This window comes from Suricata suricatta, chromosome 2 (assembly GCF_006229205.1).
Source record: "Suricata suricatta isolate VVHF042 chromosome 2, meerkat_22Aug2017_6uvM2_HiC, whole genome shotgun sequence".
Taxonomy (NCBI): Eukaryota; Metazoa; Chordata; class Mammalia; order Carnivora; family Herpestidae; genus Suricata; species Suricata suricatta.
The window spans coordinates 174,629,823-174,651,909 of NC_043701.1; the positions used below are offsets into that span (position 1 = coordinate 174,629,823).

Below are 22,087 nucleotides of genomic sequence, written 5' to 3' on the forward strand. Positions count from 1 at the left end.
TCTATTTTACAATGAAGGCAAAGACAATGTCAACATCAGAGATAATATTTAAGGAGGTGTAACAGCTGCAATATCTAGTGAGATTACATTTAAGGTGTTTATAAACATATGTACAATTTTCTAGAAAGTCCTACTCCCAAGATTTCGGTCTCTATGCTGATTCTACCATCTGTTGGGAACATATTAATGAAGCAAATATTACCTTCATCTAGCATATTATTTGAAAACTCTGCCTTTCTAAAATAAACCAGCCCAATGTTTAACAGTTCCTTCTCTTAATTTAAACTCAAAAATTAGAGTTTATGGCCAAGCTTAGAATAATTCTTCTGTAAATGCTGAAAAAAGGCTGCTATGGTAGAAACTATTTATGACAATTAGGGAAAGCAAAAAATACATACTACAAATCCAAATATGTCCCAAATTCTAAAACATGACTTCAATGATATACTGCATAAAATATGAGCTTTTAAAAGATGCTGCAACATTAGGCTCTAGGGACTTCTTAAACTCCACTTAGAGAGGTAAACTCTTTTAGGAAAGGTAGGGTAAGATGCCACCTACTGGGAGGGGGCAGGGGGCCCGGGAAGAGGGGGAGAGAAAAACTAACTGAACTCGGCAGTTTGATCTACTTACTCGCTAACTACGTTGCCATTACATTAAACATTTTACAAATCCCAATTCATGGAAGAAAAACGCAGGACCAGAGGCTGAGAAGCTTGCCTAAGATATAGTTAGTGACAGGGCCAGACTAGAGAAGGGATTTTACACCAAAGGGTAAAAAACAGAGAGGATTCTGCTCTTCCATTTCAAAGATACAGCACTGTGGTCCTAGAATGATCAGTAACAGAGTTAAGGTGAACTTCCCCCATGGTCGGGGTGGGGGGGGGTACGGGGCCAGACATTAAGGCATCGCCCAATAACCTGGCGAAACTGCTCCCAGCTCCCCAGGGGGGCTTCAACTCACATTTTCAATTCCTCTGGGTCTCTCTCTACAGAACTGAACTTCCAACACTTCTTACTATGGGACTCAGAAGATGTTGACGCTGGGCTTTATATGTCAATGCTCTCTAATCAAAAATCAAAAAGATCACTGGGGTGCGTAGGTGGCTCAGTTGGTTAGGAGCACGACTCTTGATTTCAGCTCAGGTCGTGATCTCACAGTGTGTGAGGTCGGCTCATGAGGTGGAGCCCTGCACTGGGCTTCGCGCCCATAGCACAGAGCCTACTTGGGATTCTCTTTCTCCTCTCTCTGCTCTTCCCCTTCTCATGCTCTCCCCTCCTCTCTCTCAAAATAAACAAACTTAAAGAGAAAAAAAAAGATCATTGCTAGTGTTAGCTCATCCCTGTAAGTTGAAAATACTTACGCATTAGGCTGTAAATGTGCTTTTCTGCAACATGTTCCGTAAACAGCTTTATAAGGTCATCTTTTAGGTCTCTGTTAAGCTTGGTTTCGATGTAAAACTTATTCTGAAAAAGAAAAGTATGTTTAGTGTATCAATTAGGGAGAAATGACTTGTCTAATGAACTAAAGCACTAAAAGATAAATTATTTTAGGAAACAATTTAGAAGGGCATCAATTAAAACATAAAACCCCAACATCAAAAAATAAAAGCCCTGCTACTATTAGTGATATGTCTTTCTGGAAAGGGATTAAAGCAGATAAAAGATAAAATTCTATGAACCTCACATCTCCAAAAGAACACAGGAAAATACTCAACATTAACTAAACAGAGATATAGAGACAAACAGACCACACTGTGTGAGAGGCACGTAACATGGCCTTTAGAAATGCATCATCATGGAAAGGCCACAACAGGAAACACTAAAGAAAGGTACCCATTTACCAATGATCTAGGCTGAGCCGGCAGTGGACGTGCACTGGTTGACTCCCCAACACATAATCCACTTCAATCATCAGTCTAACTTATTCGACCTGTGGCATTTCTTAGGAATGGTTTTTGATTCGAAGGCAGACACGTGACCCAACACAGAGCAATCAGACTGAGGGAAGCCTAGGCTTCCGTGCAAAGTATCTTCCAGTCGCCTTACAACCATGAGAATAAGATGAAACAGATGCTACGTACAGCAAAGAAGACAGTAGTGGTAACACTACTGAACCATGGATTCAACCAACCCTAGAGACTGCCTTATTTGCAGAGTTTTATTACAAGGGATTAATACTCTTACTTATTTACTTAAATAAACCACTTTGAATCAGGTGTTCGGTTTTTTTGCAGCCAAAAGCATCCTGGTAAGAATGACCAGCAAGTCAAACAAGATTGAATTTGTTCATATTTAAATGTCAACTCCACATACAGGTATGGGAAATACAAAGAAGAATGTTAGCAAGTTGCTCACTGATTCTTTTCATTCTTAAACAGAAGATTATAAAAATTATAAAAATAACAAGCACATGGTGACAAAATAAAACCATACAGTAAAAACAAGTCTAGCACAACAGAACTTCTGTTGCATTCCCAAAGGTCCCATTCAACTGCGGAAGTTTTTGTATATTCTTTCTAAAATGCTGCTGTTTGCATATCATGAATATGCTTTCTTTTCCATAATAAAAAGAAAACACTTGCTATGAAGAAATATTACATACTGCTTTGCATGTTGCTTTTTTACCTAAGGTATCTGGAGATTTCTCTCTAAATGTACATACATGTCATTACCTTTAACTGCTTACTTTTCTACTATTAAGTGTCTCCCACAAGTTATTTAAGTAATAGTCCCTGCTGATAATAAAGATTTCTCCCAATGTTGTTTTGTTTTCTCAGTAAGGTATATTTTATGGAGAATAAATCATTTCGAAGATTAATATTTCACATATAGCAATCTTCATGCTACAGAATATAGGATTAACCCACACATCCCATTTCCTAATCCAAAAAACAAAGAGGAATTGGGAAAATGGTTCCTAAGGGCCCCTGCCTTCAACAGAAACACCAATATCAAGATTTCATGGCTTGGGGCGCCTGGGTGGCTTAGTAGGTTCAGTGTCCTACTCTGGCTCAGGTCATGATCTCACGGTTCACAGGTTCAAGCCCCGCATCGGGCTCTGGGCTGACAGCTCAGAGCCTGGACCCTGCTTCGAATCCGGTGTCTCCTCTCTCTCTGCCCCTTCGCCACTTGCACTGTCTCTCAAAAATAAACAAACATTAAAAAAAAAAAAGATTCTATGGCTTTACATATTTAGGAGGGAAGGGGGCAAATCAACAAAGTCAACAGACTACAAATTATACTCATGGCCTAATTCTCCAAATGAAAGAGATCATCGTGATGGAAGACAAGTGTATTATTCTACTTCTTTTATGGAGTGACTTACCTGATATCATACATCATGTTTTTAGATATACTGCTAAACTCTCTACTTTCCGAGGACAAGAAATCTTTCTTACGTATCTTTATTTCCCAAGCACAGTATCTTATATATGGCAGAAATAAAATAAATGCTAACTCACTGACTGCTGATTAATGCCTAATTGTCTATCTGCGATGTTATTTATGAACTTTTACACAGTAAAAGCGTAAACAATTCCATGTCAACACAATTAAACATTACTAAGGTAGATTAATTTCCATTTCTAACGTAGTACGCAGTAGAAGAGAAACAGAACATGCTTAATTCTGCATCTCTCTGTACTTAGACCAATCAACTGAGACACTTGGAAAGAGAAAACAGCTCTAACTTACCATATATATGAAAAGAGGCACAATGCTCTGCAAGGCTCCCATATACTGTCCAAGAGCTACATTAAATCTTTCAATATAGAGATCTGGAGGGCTGGCCTGTGAGAAAGAACATAAATGTGATCCTCCTGGGACACCAAGTATAAAGACATTCTAACACAAATCCAAAATGCAAATATATTCAGAAGTCCGAGTCAAAATTCATATAAAGAAAAGGAGAAGGTGTATATCCTGAAGTTTAGTTTTGACCTCTATCTTTGTTTCAAAATCTACTATGCAAAACTGAAGTCTGGTCTTGCGGTCTTTAAGGCCTGTGTAACCATGTTAGCTAAAAGGACTGCTCGGTTAAGGAGTAAAAAGTTGCATTCACAAGTTCTATTTATTAAGAGAAATGATTTTTAAAATTATCACTAAACTATGTGTACATTTCCAATATGAACCAGACTATATTTGGACCTAGAATAAGGAAGAAAAAAAAAACTCAAGGAAATGGTACAGGCTTAATGCACTATGAGAATGGCTGTTAGGGGTGCCTGGGTGGCTCAGCTGGCTAAACGTCTGACTCTCTTGGTTTCAGCTGAGAGCATGATCTCCCAGTTGGGGAGTTGGAGCCCCATATCGGGATTCACACTGACAGTGCAGAGCCTGCTTGGGATTCTCTCTCGGCCTCCTTTCTCTCTCTCTCTCTCTCTCTCTCTCAAAATTAGTAAAACTTAAAAAACAAAAAAAAAGAAATGGTTGCTGAATTTTTATAATTACCTTAGGCACAGGATTATTCCGAGTTCTATACAAAGTTGGTTGTAAACCACTCCTATAGCTAACCACTTAGTTAGAAAGCAGAGACTTACCCGGTTCATAGAGATCTGCAGCTCTGGAGAGCAATCAAATACACATAACACAGGCCTGGCTTTTAACTCATCGTTACCAAAATACCAGGTCATAAAGCCATCAAAATAAAACACTTCCACTTTGCCTGCGTGTTATGGACTGAATTATGTGTCCCCCTCCCCAGATTCGTATGTTGATGCCTGAACTACTGTGGCTATATTTGGAGTAAGGAAGCAATTAAGGCTAAATGAGGTCATTAGAGCGGAGGTCATTAGAGCGGAGCCCAGATCCCTTAGCATTAGTGTCATGAGGAAAGACACCAGGGGGTTCAATCTTCCTCCGTCTCTCTTCCTCTCTCTTCCCCATCCTGTCTCCGTCCTCCACCTATCTACCCGCCACCAACACACTCACAGGAGAGGCCCTGTGAGCACCCAGCAAGCCCACAGCTGTCTGCAACCAGGAAAAGAGCTCTCTTCGCAAACCAAATTAGCTGCTACATTATCCTTGGACTCCGAGCCTTGAGAGCAGTGAGAAATAAACTTCTGTTGTTTAAACCAGCCAGTGTCTGTGGTATTTTGCTACGGCCGCCCAAGCAGACTAAGGCACTGTGTTTTATGAAAGTACATCCGGCTCCTATTACATTTTATTCCCTAAAGCTAAACTAATTAGGTACCATTTTAATATTGAAGAAACACACAAATGGGCAAGTCATTTATCTGTCTAAAATTAAGAGAGTAAACAGAGGATAGACCCAGGTCTCCCAGCTAAGAATTCATTCCAGGGCTGGAGGGTGAGGGGAAGGGCACGGCACAGGCTGCAGGGCAAACAAGTGATTCTAACCCAGGCTAGTCCCGCTACCTGACGACCCTACCCTGGACGGAAGGTCCTGCTTTCAAACAAGATATAAGGAAATGCCACACTGAAAAGATTCCTAAATGCTAAATTTAAGCAATGAAATTATAAAACCATTTCAGCTACACTGTTTTAGAAATGTCCCGATGTTCCAATACTATTTTTCAAATAAGATTTAATTTATATTTTTTTCAGTTCTACTTCGATGTTAGAATGTGTGTGGTGAACTATCCTTACTTTTAATTCATCTTTCATTATTGAATACTTAGAGGTTTGGCACTTACTAGGTTCTTTTTTAATATTTCTTTTTCTTGGTCCTTCTAATTACCTGCAAATTGAATGTTCTTTCCATTCCGCGTATGAGACAACTAAGGCCACTGGTCTATAGCCCCACAGTCAGAAAGCCCAGGAACTAAGACTCAAACCCTGGTCAGTCCAAGTCCTTTCACCTACTTCCCCTCCTTGCTCGGCGCCCCATAACCTTTAGAACCGTTAGGGCACACCGTCCACCTCTCCGCTTTCACATCCTGCTTCGGCTGGCACAGGGCCCGGCACAGCACTCACCAGGCACTACCGAACAGTTCCCAAGCACCATCGGTGTGCAGTTTGAGCCCTTGACCTCTCTTCCTGAACGTCTCTATCACCAGGCCCTGATCAGACTCACCCTGGCTAACTTCCTTTTACCCTTCAAGATTTGTGTCACTTTCTCAAAACTGTCTGAGATACAGGCCATCCAACAGGGCACCGGCCCTCTTCTTCACTCCTCTCACTAGCTGGTCTTTGCCTCTAAATTTCAAGTCCCCGGCAGGCAAGACCTGTGTCTTGTCTTTACAACTCTGCAGCGGACCACAGAACCTGGAGCACAGCACGCATAGATGAATGCATTTTTTGCAAGAACAGTCTTGCTTGAATCCAAATTTCTTTAAATAAATCTAAATCTAATCCAGCCTTGTTTCAATCGAAATTTGCTGTTTTAATTATCTGACAAGGTTCTATGACGTTAGGCAATTCATTTAGCCCTCTGAATTTCAATTTCCATAAATATAAAATAGGAAGAAAACTAACTGTGCTACTTCTAAGATGAGCCAGCAAAGGAAATAATATGCATATGCTTTGAAAAATGTCAAACATTACAAATGCATGCGCAACTAGTGAGGATAAGTAAACTTTCTGAGTTAACCACCTATTTGTCTAATATTTCAGAAAAACCTATTAACATTATTAAAGGCATTCTTTGTTAAACTGGGGGAAATGGTTCCACATTATAGGCACACTTTTAAGTATAACTAATGGACAGAATCACATGTAATATCCTTTTCTAATCTGCTGCAAAGAGCTCTGGAAATGATATTTCAGCATCCAAAGAAATAAATTTAAAAGTATTATATGAGAAAAAGAAAACCTGAAGAGTTTTTGCATTAAAATAAATTTCCCTTTTCATAAAAGGACACTTTATCTACTCAAAAGTATGAACACTGATCAAAAGGCACACTTAATAGCAGACAGAATAAATAAAATTGAATTCCTTAGTTATTCTTTTCAAGAATTCCCAAAGCCTCAAAGGTTATGAGTATTAAAAAGCACTTTTTGTACTAAATCAAATGTCAGAACATTTACTTAGCTTTTTAGTTCCATATTTCATGCAGCACTTATTCAAAACCTTTTAAATGACAGGGCTATAAATTATAACAGTCTTCTAAAATAAATCCAATCTCTTTACTAGGAACTAGAAATAACTGCTATTAAAAAAAAATTACAAATTGTTCCTACTTAAAACTTAGGTTCAACGTATACCTTGGGCCCCTCTGGGGAAATTGCTACCTATTTGATTTACATCATTTCAATATGAACGTATTTGGCTTAGACATTAAATGAAAATTTTTCCCTCTAAAATAAGCAAACTTCATTTTCTTCTTTAAAAAAACAAAAAACAAGAAAAAGCAAGATGCCTGAAAAATAACCATTACTCCAAATTTGCTCCAACATCTCGTAACCGACCTAGATTCCCTGAAATTCCCTGAAATTCGTAACATAGTTGGTAGGAATGTTTCAAGTTCTTCTGTTTGTAAGGAGTAATAGGTTCCCGTGGTTTAAAATTCAAAAGGAAGAGGTTACCTTTATTCCTTTCTTGCTGAACCAACCAACACTTAATTCCTTTTTATCCTTCCAGAAGAATTTTACATACATACAAGAAAATAAGCATCCCATTTATATCCATCTCCTCCCAAATGCTAATATAAAACCAAAATAACCTGTACTTTTCCTAACAGTGTTATCTTGGAGACTTTTATTCTAGTGGTTCTCAAACATTTTGGTCTCGAGAACACTTCACGCTCTTAAAAATTATTGAAACTTCCAAAAAGCTTTTGTTTATTATATGGATTATATCTATCAATGATTACCCTATTAGAAATTAAACCTTGATTTTAAAAATATGTATTAACATATTCTAAAATGACAATATTAAAGTCATTGTATTTTAACATTTTAATGTTAAACTATAGTGTATGTCTTAGATTACAAACTAGTTGTATGTAAATAACTGTTTTCCAAAAAAAGTAAGAAAAATGACATTGTTTTTAGATTTTTGCAAGTCTCCTTAGCACCTGGCTTAATGGAAGACTGCTAGATTCTCACACCTGCTGTTGTATGGAATCAAGTCATGGCATGTTGTTTTGGTTGAAGTCAATGAGGAAAATTTAGCCTCACACACATATGTAGGCAGAAAAGGAAGGCATTTTAAATACCCTTTTCAGGTAATTGTGGATATTTTTCTTCGAAACTTGACAAGTGGTAGTTTCTTAAAGGTTAGTTGCAACAGGAAATCTGAAACTATCCATGAATTCTTTGTACTCTATCACATTCAAACTCACTGGTCTATCTTCTACTTTGAATGGATCTTTTACCACATACATTTTATAGCATCATAAATTGAACACTTGTAAAATACTGAGTTATGCAGATCTTCGACACATCGATACGTTTCACTATACGTGAAAAAGAAAAAATTACATTTGTTACTATTACCACCTATCTCATCTGAAGAGTCTTTTTAAGTCCTGGGAAGCTATCAAGGTCATGGTGGTAGATGCAGGTTTTCCAAAATTCTAATTTTCACTTCAAAGCTCAAATTTTATCACTGCCAACAAATATTGTCAGTTGTGTTCCTTGAAGTGACACACTTGATTTCTGAGAAAATGTTGAATACCAAAGGCTAAATAACCGTAGTGTGTGAGTCTTCTTTCAAATAAAAATAGTGTCTATGGGAGAACAAAACCCAACTAGGTCAGCTCAAAATTGATACAACCACACACGAGTGCTTTTTCTGAAAACAATCACTGTACTTTGCTTTGTAGATTCCCATTTCTTCACACAGAGTTTTTTAAAGTTTGTTTTTTCTTTTTAGTAATGTCTACACCCAACGCACAGCTCGAATTCACAACCCCAAGATCAAGAGTGACATGCTCTTCCAGCTGAGCCAGCCAGGTGCCCCACACAGAAAATTTTAAAAAGTTTTTTAAATGTTTATTTATTTTTGAGAGAGAGAGAGAGAGAGAGAGAGAAAGACAGGGCACGAGCACAGTAGGGGCAGAGAGAGAGGGGAGAATCTAAAGCAGGCTCCAGCTGTCAGCACAGAGCCTGATGTAGGGCTCGAACCCACAAATCACAAGGTCATGACCTCAGCCAAAGTCACATGCTTAACGGACTGAGCCACCCAGGTGCCCCTAAAGAAATTTTTTTTAATTATTTTTTTAACATTTATTTATTTTTGAGAGACACAGAGAGACAGATCATGAGCAGGGGAAGAGCAGAGAGAGACACACACACAGAATCAGAAGCCGGCTCCAGGCTCTGAGCTGTCAGAACAAAGCCCCACGCAGGGCTCGAACCTGTGAGATCATGACCTGAGCCGAAGTTGGGTGCTCAACCGATTGAGCCACCCCCTAAAAATTTTTTTAAGTTAAGGAAAGAACTAGATCATAGTTCATGAACTGTGATATAAAAACCAAAAGAACTTTGGCAGCACCTAGTTTTGAAGATCCAACCTGCTAATTATCACTAACGTTATATATACATTTACTTATTACATATATTCCTTAGAGCACGGAGGGAAGGGTTGGACTTGATATCCCATACCAAGTCTTCATAGCAGGGAAGGAAAACAGAAGTTTGTTATCTTTAATTTTGAAAGCTAGATAAATTAGTTTGGTTAGTTACTCTAAATAAATGTATATCAATTTTATTATAACATGGTTTATTTGAAGAATTTTACCAGCCAACAGACTTAAAAATACTTATGATCGCAGTCAGTACTGCCAATAGAACTTCCTGCAATGATGGAAAAGTCCCATCTGTGTAGGGCTAGCGAGCACTTGGAATGCATTTAATGAAACTAAGGAACTGGGTTTTTATTCCATGTTCATTTGAATAGTTGCACATGGCTAGTGGCTACCAAAATGGACACCGCACATGTAAGATGCAAACAAGCTCCGTAATTTCATATCTGTATCCCTCCTCTTCCATTTCTGCCCTATCCCCATCCCACCAACACGAAACATGAAAAAAAAAATGTTAAGAGTATGTGCTCTGGGGCACCTGGGCGGTACAGTCGGCTAGGCAACCAACTCTTGATTTCAGCTCAGGTCGTGATCTCACAGTGCGTTGAGTTCAAGCCCCACATTGGGCTCTGCGCTAAGTGTGGAGCCTAATTGGGATTCTCTACCTCGCCTCCAAATAAATGAAAAAAACTAAAAAAAAAAAAAAAAAAGATTATGTACTTTAATGTTCACAGAAACATTCCTTGTCTTCAAATAAAGAAATGACTTTTGCATGTTAAGATGAAATAGGGAAGAAGAAAGGATGGGAAAGAAGAGTCTAAAAAAATAAGCCCACTAATATGTATCTTCATGGAAGTAATACATGTTTACCGACATTTTAAAACATTAAAAATGCAATTATAGAAAAACAACCACTACCAACACTGGTAGATAACTACCATTAACATTTTCGTCTGTTCTTGTATGTGTGCGCATGTTTTAACAAATATGGAATTATATTATCTTGTAATCTGCTTTTATCACTCAGCTATATATCAACATCTCCCCGGTCAAATATATTTCTACGACATAATGACCATCTGGACACACCACTGTCTATTTCACCGGTCCCTCTTCCTGAGATACTCAAACTATGCTTTCCTGTTTACATTATCCAGCCTGCATGGATCCTTCTCTAATCCAGACGAGGACTTCAGTGGCACAAATGTGTTGAGTGGCTTCAGTAGTAACACAGTCTTCTATCGAAACAAGATGACACCGCTCCTTGCATGCGAGAGCCCGGGTCAGGAGCAGCGGTGCGCTTCCACAGGCCCGGGGTCTCAAAGAATGCTGTTCCCGCATCGCCGGAAGGGCTTGTTAATGATGCAGACTCTTCAGCCACACTCCAAAGTCCTGACTCCGACACTTTCCAGAAGTGTATATACATATATTTTCTTAATACTTATTTTGAAAGAGAAAGAGACAGAGCATGAGTGGAGAAGGGGCAGAGAAAGAGGGAAACACAGGATTCAAAGCAGGCTCCAGGCTCTGCGCTGTCAGCACACAGTCCGACGTGGGGCTTGAACTCATGAACTGTGAGATCATGACCTGACTATAAAGTTGGACCCTTAACAGGCACCCCTCCAGAAGTGTACATTCTTAATGAGAACTTTAGGGGATTCTTTGAACAGCTGGTCCAGAGGTCATTAAATATTCAGAAAAGTCAAGCTTAGATCACTTTGAAGGAAAAGAAGTTTCAAAGAAAGGAAGCCTAGAGGATTCAAGAGAGGGCTGAGCAGTACTCACCCATGTAACACAGGGCATTTCCTGCATGACAACAGGAATAACTTAGCTGCAAACTATACTCAAATTAGTAAAAATATGTATGATACACTAACATTTTAACATTATTGATAAAAACTCTACCTAAATTTTTATTTTAAAATTTGACTGTTGCCAAATTCAGTGATTATAAAGTTATTAAAATATAACAGGGAGGTTCCATGTCTACTTAGAATGCAGAATGCTGCTAAAGAGCATCAGTCCCACATGATTAAAAAAAAAACTAGTTAAAATATATAATCAGTTTTCCAAGCTCATCAGGGATCTGAGGTCTCTGTATGCTACAGCTGCACCGTCCAAGTAGGTGAAATGAATTCTAAAGAATGATCAGTTCCATGGTGCCTAGGTGGCTCAATCGGTAGAGCAAATGACTCTTGGTCTTGGGGTTGTGAGTTTGAGCCCCACATTGGAGGCAGAGATTACTTAAGCTTATTTATATTGAGAGAGGGCAAGCATGTAGGCCATACTCAGGAGAGGAGAGAGAGAGAATCCCAAGCAGGTTCTGCACTGTCAGCGTGGAGCCTGATGCGAACTCAAACCCATCAACCATGAGATCATGACCTGAGCCAAAATCAAGAGCCAGATGCTTAACTGACTGAGCCACCAGGTGCCCTCCACAAAATAAAATCTTTAAAAGAAAGTAAAAATAAGAAGTGACCAGCTCTTCTAATGAAAGAATGGACATATGAACAGTTTCTCCATCACTGAGGGCAGCCATAGAGGCTAGAAAGAAAACAACAGAAGCAGTAACAAATCATTGAAGGCCAAGTATAAACCGTTCAGAATCCCTGTGAGCCTCAACAAGGATAGTCCACACCCACTCTCCAGTTGCTTTTTTTTTTTTTTTTTAAGTTTTTTATTTTGACAGAGTGAGTGGGGCAGGGGCAGACAGAGAGTGAGAGAATGAGAAGCCCAAGCAGGTTCTGTGCTGAAACTCAGCCAAATGGGAGGCTCAGTCCCAGGAAATCATGACCTGAGCTGAAATCAAAAGCCGAATGCTCATCTGAATGAACCACCCAAGCAGCCCTCTCCAGTTCCTTTCTGTAAGTTTCCATTGGTTCTTTGAGAGTAAACTGCATTTAAAGCCCAGCCTCTGCGGTCCTGGATTCCTTTAGCTCACCCACATGATGGGGCCTACGCTAGGTGACACGGCAGTTACAAAAGGTTCAAGGATTACTTAATAGAGGAAAAGATCTACAGAAGTCAGATGGATGGGATGACTTCTCACTTTCCCACACACCTCACCTCTTCTAATACTTAACAAGAATTACCACATCCCTATTTGCTTATTTTTTAAAGAAAACTTTTTTCCTTATCTTTTCCAATTAAAATACATGACTCTCTCAAAACAAAAAGCTTATTTTAAAAAGACTATAACCGGGGACTCTTGACTTCAGCTCAGGTCACGAATTTACGGTCTGTGAAATCAAGTCCCACGTTAGCCTGCTTGGACTTCTCTCTTTCTGCCCCTCCCCTGTTCATATTCTCTCTCTCTCTCTCTCAAAATAAATAAATAAACATTTTTAAATAAATAGAAAGAATACAACTGGTACTCTGTACACTGTGACCATAAACAACTGCAAATATCTATTGGAGTGATCTGACTCTCTTGCTCAGCACAAATTCCAACTTCAGGATGGTTCTAGTAATCTCAGCTGTAAAGCAAGCACATGCTTTTTATCAACAAGTATTTTACTGGATCTCTCTTTGCGTCTGGCACTATGTTAAGCCCTATAAGGTCATATAAAAAGAAAACACAGTCCCTATCTTGAAAAACTGACAGTGAACTTATTAGAATTATGGTCTGCATGGGGCTGAAGTATCTCGGAAAATCTGGCGAAGGCAAGAATAACTTTGCTATTAAAAAGTACTTTTAAAGTTTTCGTTTGGATTAAAACATAGATCTCCAAATAACTTTTACAGAAAAAAAAAAAACCACTCAGTATAATACACATATGAAGAGCTACCTACCAGGTGGTAATGATAATTATTTTGCTTGAAATGTATGTAGAGATAATAGGCAGTTTTCTTATTATCTAAAATCATCCCAGGGCGCCTGGGGGTTCAGTCAGTTAAGCTGCTGACTTCAGCTCAGGTCATGATCTCACAGTTCATGAGTCTGAGTTCGAGCCCTGCATTGGGCTCTGGGCTGACAGCTCAGAGCCTGGATCCTGCTTCAGATTCTGTGTCTCCTTCGCTCTCTGTCCCTCCCCCACTCATGCTGTGTGTCTGTCTCTCTCTCTCTCAAAAATAAATAAACATAAAAAAAAAGTTTAAAAAAGTCATTCTCACTCAGTAAGGAGTAAATAGCATATTCAGAGGAAGTAAAGTTTTTTTAAAATCATACATTGTAGTTCAACAAATATAGAAATTACAGCCTCTAAAAAATACATAAAATGTCAAATCAACCGCATGCAAGACAACCAGTTGAGTTATGCTGCCACCCGCTGGACAAAACACAAACAGCAAAGCAACCCTTGCTCTGAATTTATTTATTTTTTTAATTTAAACACCAGGAGATTCTGGCTCAGTATGTTGGTGGTTTGGCAGTAAGGCTTTTATAGGTAATCTGGTGTTTCTGAAGAGCTGCACAGTTAAGTAATGTTGACTAATTATGGTTTAGTTTCCATTAGTTTCCATTATTACTAACAGGTTTGAGAGTTAAAATATATTGACCTCAACCAAGATATATTTAGCTCAAAAGACATTAAAATACTCCAATCTCAGTAAAGTAAATGGTTTAAATGTAATTAGTTGACAAATACTCTTCTAAACCGTTCCAAATTCAGCCCTACTGGAGAATAAAAACTGTAACATCTCCCCTCCTCATGTCTGTTTTTGTGGCCTCTCCTTCTCGGGACCCTGAACTCAGGGTGGTATTATCGGTACTATTCCTAACACTTCAATGTTTCCGTCCTGGCCTAGGACCTGGGTCTGTTTAAACACAACGTATGCACACAATGTGCAGAGTGAGCTCCAACTCACTGACCAACTGCTGGAAGGGACACACGTGCGGACAGGCTCCTGGCTATAAAACCAACGGATCAAAACACCTACAGTTACGCTGTGAAAGTGAAAATATACTCTCAAGAGGATAAAGTGCATTAACATATACAATAAATTTATCAGCATTACATGGGGGAAAATGCCTCATGATTGCTCTAATGGATTCTGGATTCAGATGTACACAAAAGTAATCAAAATACTGAGTGTCATTTAAGACAGTTTTTAAGAGTAAAGAATGTTTGATCCATTAAATTCGTTATCCAAATGGTGGGGCAAATAGGATATCCTAAATATTGTCAATTCAAATACTTATTTTTTAAACATTTTTTAATGTTTATTTGTTTTTGAGACAGAGAGGCAGAGCAAACAAGAGAGGGGCAGAGAGAGAGGGGGAGAATCCGAAACAGGCTCCAGGCTCTGAGCTGCCAGCACAGAGCCGGATGCAGCGCTCCAACCCACGAACTGCGAGACCATGACCTGAGCCCAAGTCGGACGCTTAACCGACTGAGCCCCCAGGCGCCCATCAAGTATTTATCTCAGTGATGTAAAATGACAAAGTCTGGATAAATAAAATGTACTGTAGGGGGGTGTCTGGGTGGCTCAATCGGTTTGAGCTCTCAACTCTGGATTTCAGCTCAGGTCATGATCTCACGGTTCACCGGTTCGAGCACTGCATTGGACCCTATGCTGATAGTGTGGAGCCTGCTTGGATTCTTTTTCCCTCTCTCTGCCCATCCCCGACTTGTGCACTCTCTGTCTCTCAAAATAAATAAGGTTAAAAAATGAAAATAAATAGAATGTACTATAACCATACAACGTAATGCTATTCAGCCACAAAAGGAAATCAAGCATTAATCATGACACAGACAGGAACGAACCTCAGAGCAGACTAGGGGTTGCCAGGGGCCGAGGAGGGCGGATGGGAAGTGCCATTGGGCACCACTGGGTTTCTTGCGAGGGTCCCTCAAATGCTCTTTACATTAGCAGCAATGGTCACACAACTTCACAACCACAATAAAACCAAGTTTGTACACTTTAATTTTTTAAACGGGTTACGCACGGGGCAAATATACATAGCAAAGCTTTCTCTCTCCGGTTACAGGCCCATCTTGAGGGTCTGCTCCGTGTCCTACTCACCCAGGGACCCAGGAAAAAGGAGCCTTTACCTTCGGAAACCCTCGGCAAGCAAAGGGAAACTCAGAAAACTGCACAGCTATCTCAAGGGCTTCAGAGCTGTGGGTACACACTTCACCACACACACTTCACTTTCTTTCACAATTCACAGGCCAAAGCAAGTCACGTAGCTAAGTCTAACTTCTATGAGATGGACACGTATACTCTTATCATGTATCTAAGAGTAAGAGAAATGCAAACACTTGGTCAATGGCATTATGACTAGCACATTTCTCTAACAAGTACCTAATTGAGTTCAAGACTACAATAGACCAAAAGAAACCAATGCCAGCACGTCAAGACTCTTTTCCGCAAGAAGCGTCACAGGGCTGCAAAGATGGCACCCTCCTTGGTAATGAAATATATGCCAAAGTGCTAAACTAAGGACAACAGTAGCAATACAAATAAAATGCTACAGAAGCAAAGAAGAGAGAGTGATTAATTAAGCCTGCCAGGAACAATGAAGTTAAAATTAAAAGCTCAGCAAACCCTAACAGACAAGTTGAATGCCCCCTTTCCAGAAAGGGGGAGTTAACCCTCAAACAACATGGGTTTGAACTGCATGGGTCCACTTATTCATGGAGTTTTTTCCACATGGTAGAGTACAGTAAATGTATTTTCTCTTCTTTATGATTTCCTTGACAATATTTTCTTTTCTCTAGCTCACTTTATTGTAAGAATACAGTATATCACGCACATAACATACAAAATATGTGTTAATCGACAGCTTGTGTTATCGGTAAGACTTCCAGTCAACAGGAGGCTGTTAGTGGTTAACTTTGGTGGAGTGAAAAGTTATATTCAGATTTTCAACTGCATGGGGCACCGACCCCCTGCTGTGTTCAAGGGTCAACTATAGTGGCAAAAGAAACCCAATGATAAAATATATAAAGATGAAAACATACGGCCCACTTAAATTCTAATAGCAAAGTAACGCTACACTGTCTTGCTGAGTTCACAGTGTGAAGAGCCTTGAAATCCGAATAAGAAGTATGGTCTTTGCTCTTAAGGTAGACAGTCAAAAGGTTAAGAAGATAGATGATAAGTCTGAAAAATAAACAAAATGGACAAAGGCAAGGCATATGGCCAAGATACAAATTAGAAGTCTTTTTCCATTCTTCAGCCAAGTACCAATGAGGACCTAAACTAGGGACATGGCATGGGATCAACTTGAGACTCTTTATGCGGGAAAATTAGCAAAACTTGTGATCATTTCCTATCTCTATGCTATTACTCACTACATTCTAATATATTTAAATGATCAGCACCTTTCCCGTTAAGAACAAACCTGCCTCTTAATCCCCTCTGCTCACACATGGACACTCCATGTTTGCAGACCTGACCGCTCTCAAACCACTGTCTTCCCTCCCTGTCCCTCAGGTCCCCTTTAGCAACTGCCGACATCTCTATGGAAACCGTATCGATCTCTCAAACCCTCTCATCCTGCCTCTCTTCCAACTGGTCATGGTTTTAGCTATTCTCTTTCTCTGATCCCTGCAACACATTCTAGACACTGCTTTCTCCCTTCTCTGTACCAACAAATCCACAATTTCTTGACCAAGATTCCGGGGCCAGAGGTGTGCCATAATTCAGAAGTTTTCAGATTTAGAAGATATCATGGTATCCACACAATATATTATGTAAAATATGCAGCAGAGATTGGGAATATCCACACACTGACCTTCTGGGAGAAATTCACAACACATGGATATTTCTGAGAAAAAAATACGTAAATGTTCCCACCAAGTTCCTGACAAGTTTTAAATCAAGTTTTACTACAACATGAGTTTTGACACCAAACTTGCAAAAAGAAAAATACACTTTCAAAGCTGTCTCTGAATTTTAGAATTTCAGATAAGGAACCGTGGACCTGTAATTCACCTGGTCTCCTACAGCCACTGTTTATATTTATATAATCTCTTGTTTTCCACATCGATTAGGCAACTCCTGGTATTCAAGGGCTTCTACAATTTGGTTCCAATCTGCCTTTTTTCAGCCTAATCTCCCAATTTCTCTCAACCACTACCTCTACCTTCACAGGACCACTCCTTGCTACCCAAACCTCTCCAGAAACTGCCTTTGCTTATGAAGCTTTCTCAGCCCAGATTGGTCCCTCCCCAAACACCTACCCATTCTTCATGACATATCATTTTCATGCTGCTGCTTCTCTAGTCCTCCATCGGCTGTGACCACTGCACCTGTTAATCTGGCATGGCACCTGTCTTATTCTGTTTTGTACCACAGTTTCCTGAATACTTCTGACCATTTTAATGGTCTACTAGCAAAGATTGTGACTTAATTCTTTCTCTTAGGTTCCATCTGTATTCTTTTTCTAATTTCTTGAGATAAATGCGACTAATGTCACTGATGTGTTAACTTCTCACTCTGACTATGAATTTGTCTGTTTATCCTTTTACAGGCTATGTTATTAGGTGCATACACATTAAGAAATGTGACATACCTTCCTGGAACTGGAATCTTTTATTATAAAAAGTTCTCTTTAGGGGCAATGAGATGGTTCAGTCGGCGGTGTCCAACTCTTGATTTTGATTCAGGTCAAAATGGTTTGTGGTTTGAGCCCTGTGCTGGCAGCGCCAAGCCTGCCTGAGATGCTCTCCCCCTATCTCTCTCTGCCCCTCCCCCACTTGCATGTGTGTGCGCACGGGTGTGCACATGCACACACACTCTTTTTCTCTCAAAAATAAACTAAAAAAAAGTTCCCTTTCTATACAATAATACCTCTTGCGCTGAATCTACTTTTTATGATATCAATGTAGCTATATCATCTTTCTTTTGAGCTATTGTTTGTATGGTATACTTTTTCCATCATTTATTTTCAATCTTTTAGTCTAAAATTATGCTAAATATGCTGCCTCACATTAGCAGCATCTAGTAAGGTTGCAGGATTTCATTCAGTTTGATAATCTGCTTACTTTTTTTTAATACAATAGTCTTAACATTTCACATAATAAATACATAGATGTTTTTTAAAATGATTTTTTAATTAAAATAAATTTTTTAAAGTTTATTTATTTTGAAGGAGAGCACAAGCGGGGCAGGGGCAGAGAGAGGGAGTGAGAAAATGCCAAGCAGGCTCCACGATGGCAGTGCAGGGCCCGATCCCAGGCTCAAACTCACAAACCGTGAGGCCATGACCTGAGCCAAACCCAAGAGTCAGATGCTTAACCAACTGAGCCCTCCAGGCGCCCCTTGTTTGATAAATTGAAGTTTAAATTTATTATCTTACTATTTGTTTTCTATGTTCTCTATACTTCTTTTTAATCCTTTCTTGACTTCCTTGATTGTTTATAAGTTATTTCGGGGCACCTGAGTGGCTCAGTCGGCTGAGCATCCGACTTCGGCTCAGGTGTGACGATCTCATGGTTTGTGGGTTCAAGCCCCGCGTCGGGCTCTGTGCTGATTGCTAGCTCAGAGCCTGGAGCCTGCTTTGGATTCTGTGTCTCTTTCTCTCTCTGCCCCTCCCCTGTTCATGCTCTGTCTCTGTCTCTCAAAAAAAAAAAAATAAAAATGTAAAAAAAAAATTAAATAAATAAAACTCATTCTTTCTAAAAAAAAAATTATTTCATTTTCTTCCTCTATTACCTGTTAATTATACTCCTTTTACTATTCTTTTAGTGGTTATCCTAAAATTACAGACTGCATCCTTGTTATCAGTCTAAATTAGTATTTTTACCTCTTTCTACACAATGCAAGGGCCTTAGGACATTTTAAACCCATTTACTTCCTCCACCTTACATGTAATGTCATGTGTTTTGACAATACAGATTTTTATATTCTATAAGACATTATCATTTTATTATTCTACACTCACATATTCATCTTTTGTTGTTTTTCATTTCTACCTAATTCTTCAAATTTTTACCTAGGAACATTTTCTATCTGAACACTCTTCATTATTTCTTTAATGGATTCTCTCAATTCTTGTCTGAAAACGTATTTTACCATTTCTTTCACTTTTATGCTCACCTCCTAATATGACTAGTTATTTCTCACAAGTGCCAGATACCGTTCGTGAAAAATCAGAGAACTACTTGATGCCTCAGATAATGTTATCTTTCTCAGAGAGGATTTACTTTTGCTTCTGGCGAGCAACCACAGGCACTAGCAAATCCACACCATCTTAAAGCAGTCAGGAATCAGGCTCCAGCTACAACAGTCTATAACTTACTATTCTTACTACTGTTGGGATGTGACCCTTCAGTTTGATGGACTCTAATCTCCCAATTTTTATCACCCTATCCCCCCCCACAAAGGTCCATCAAAACCCTATTAAATTTCTCGGCCAATTAGCTTATTTTTCCTGAACAGGTACCCCTAGTGGAGAAGTGCTTCAAGTGCTAGACTCCCCTCTCTGGGTTTCCTCCTCCCAGATTGTGATTCTATAATTCTCCACACTTTTTTATTAGGAACCTTGTCCATTTTTCAAATTGTTAACTAGTAGGAGGGTTGGCCCAAATTATCTAGCCTTATCAATCATTTATCTGCTGCTATACCTACCAGACTACCTTATATACTTGGATGGAAGGCACTAGTTACATCAGGTTTCCCACTAGGAACCCCCACAACAAATCAACCAGCTCAATTTTTCATACTGACCAAAAACTTGACTGTGACCAAGAAAGGCAACAGGGAGTCTTTATTAAGGTTTCTGAACAAGAAAGTATGCCCATCACGTTAGTGTTTTTAGAATACTATTCAGCCAAAAACAAAGAATATAGAAAAACAAACCAATTGGGAGAATACTGCAGACATGAGCCAGTAACAACTTGGAGAAGGATGACAGCAATTAGAATGAAAGGGGACAGAAGCAAGGGAAACAATAGTGTTCTAGCAACCTTGACAATCACCTGGAAACAAGGGGTGAAGGAGAAAAAAAGAGCCAAAGATGAATGTGAAATCTCAAGGCCAAGAGTGAAAATGATTTGGGAGAAGAGGAATTTAGACTTAGACACAAATATGAGGTATCCACAAGAAGAAATCCAAGTTGAAATGTTCAACAGACATTTGGAGAGCCTGGTCTGAGCCCTCACCAAGAGTATGGTGACTGCTAAAAAAGTATTAACAGAATTCTCCACCACTAACCAGAATATTATTCACTAAACCAGTAAACCTGTTACCTATTTCCATTCACTGGTATATTAAAAAATTAGAACTGGAATTCACATTTCATGCTTTGGAGACATAGAAAAAGGAAAATACATAAATAGAGAATTTATCACAGTTAAAGAAGAGAGAAGTTAAATGCAAGGGGGCAGAATGGTTTTAAAAAGAAACCTAAGGCAGAGAGGGTGGCCAGGGGGACGGGCTAAATGGGTGATAGGTATTAAGGAGGACACTTGTGATGAGCACTGGGTATTATTTGTAAGTGATGAATCACTAACTTCTACTCAAGAACTAATATTACACTATATGTTAACTAACTGGAGTATATATAAAAACTTTGGGGGGGGGGAACCTAAGGCAAAACACACTGTCACAGTTTAAACAATCTAGCAGTAGGTAAAAAAGGTAGTCATATATGCAGTGTGGTATATTAGTAAGCAGAATCCTGAGCAGGGTTAGCTATTAAGTGATTTTCGTAAATTAAACTTAATAACAAAAAAGCTTTTTAAAGTTACTGAAATGGTGGAAAAGTCATTGTTTCCAAATTAAAAGAAATAGGATTGATTTCTTTTTTTTTTTTTTTTTTTTTTAAGAATGAGCTTGAGCAGAGGAGAGGGACCAAGGGGGGGGCAAGAGAGAATCTTAAGCAGCCTCCACGCTCAGTGTGGAGCCGGACACGGAGCTCAATCCGATGACCCTGTGATCAGGACTTGAGCCAAAATCAAGAAACGACGTTCAACCGATTGAGCCATGTGTTTTGTTTTGTTTTTTTAAGAGTCAGTATGTTAAAGTATACAGTTATGTAGGAACATTTAGGTTTAACAAATTAAAATCTTTCAAAATCTCTGAAAACAGTATTCTCTAATCTTTAAGTCAATAACTGGGCAATATGGAACATTATTTTGTATACCCTTCAGTCTCCCCAACAGGATATGCCTTTTGATGGAGATAAATATATCACTCTGACATGTAAACTACACAAACCCGCAGCTATTTTAAGATGTCCTTGAAAGATAAAGGCCCATGCCCTAGAGTCCAGCTCATGGATTTATCAACCCCAGCACTACATTTCTGATTATGTGCCAAATGCAACTCATCCCACTTTTGTTTTAGCTAATTTTAACAATATTTCATTTCTAAAATCAGAGTTGCAAATAAAACGTTCCACCCAAATTCACTTTTCTGGCTCACGGAGCCCGGCATATAGTCTTGCTCTGTTCCACATGAAAAGTGCCCTTACGGTTTCTAATAGAATACCAACAATATGCCACATATTTGTAATAATGAATAAATTAATAAATGGAATTAACTGAACACTGAATAAATTTATTAAATGACTAAATATCTGGAGATTAGTGACTGTGTGTACCTAATCATGCTACTCTTTCCACAGGACAGGTCAAACTTAGTTGCTGTGTTGGGACTGTGCCAGACATAAAGGATAAAAAGACAAACACAACAGAGTCCTCACAGGAGGACCCGTGAGGTGGCCAGACATGGACACACAAACAATGTAACACAATCACCACTCT

General features: G+C 39.1%; 1 protein-coding gene across 3 annotated transcripts in view; it reads right to left on the reverse strand.

Annotated features, from left to right (window-relative positions):
• The window catches only part of CACUL1 (CDK2 associated cullin domain 1), a 67,657-nt gene that overhangs the window by 18,797 nt on the left and 26,773 nt on the right, over nt 1-22,087 (reverse strand). For all 3 annotated transcript variants that reach the window (XM_029932666.1, XM_029932667.1, XM_029932668.1), the window contains exons 4-5: nt 3,697-3,792; nt 1,365-1,467 (exon numbers count right to left, since the gene is read on the reverse strand). In XM_029932666.1, the coding sequence (XP_029788526.1) occupies nt 1,365-1,467; nt 3,697-3,792 (199 nt within the window). The remainder of the gene's footprint in view (nt 1-1,364; nt 1,468-3,696; nt 3,793-22,087) is intronic.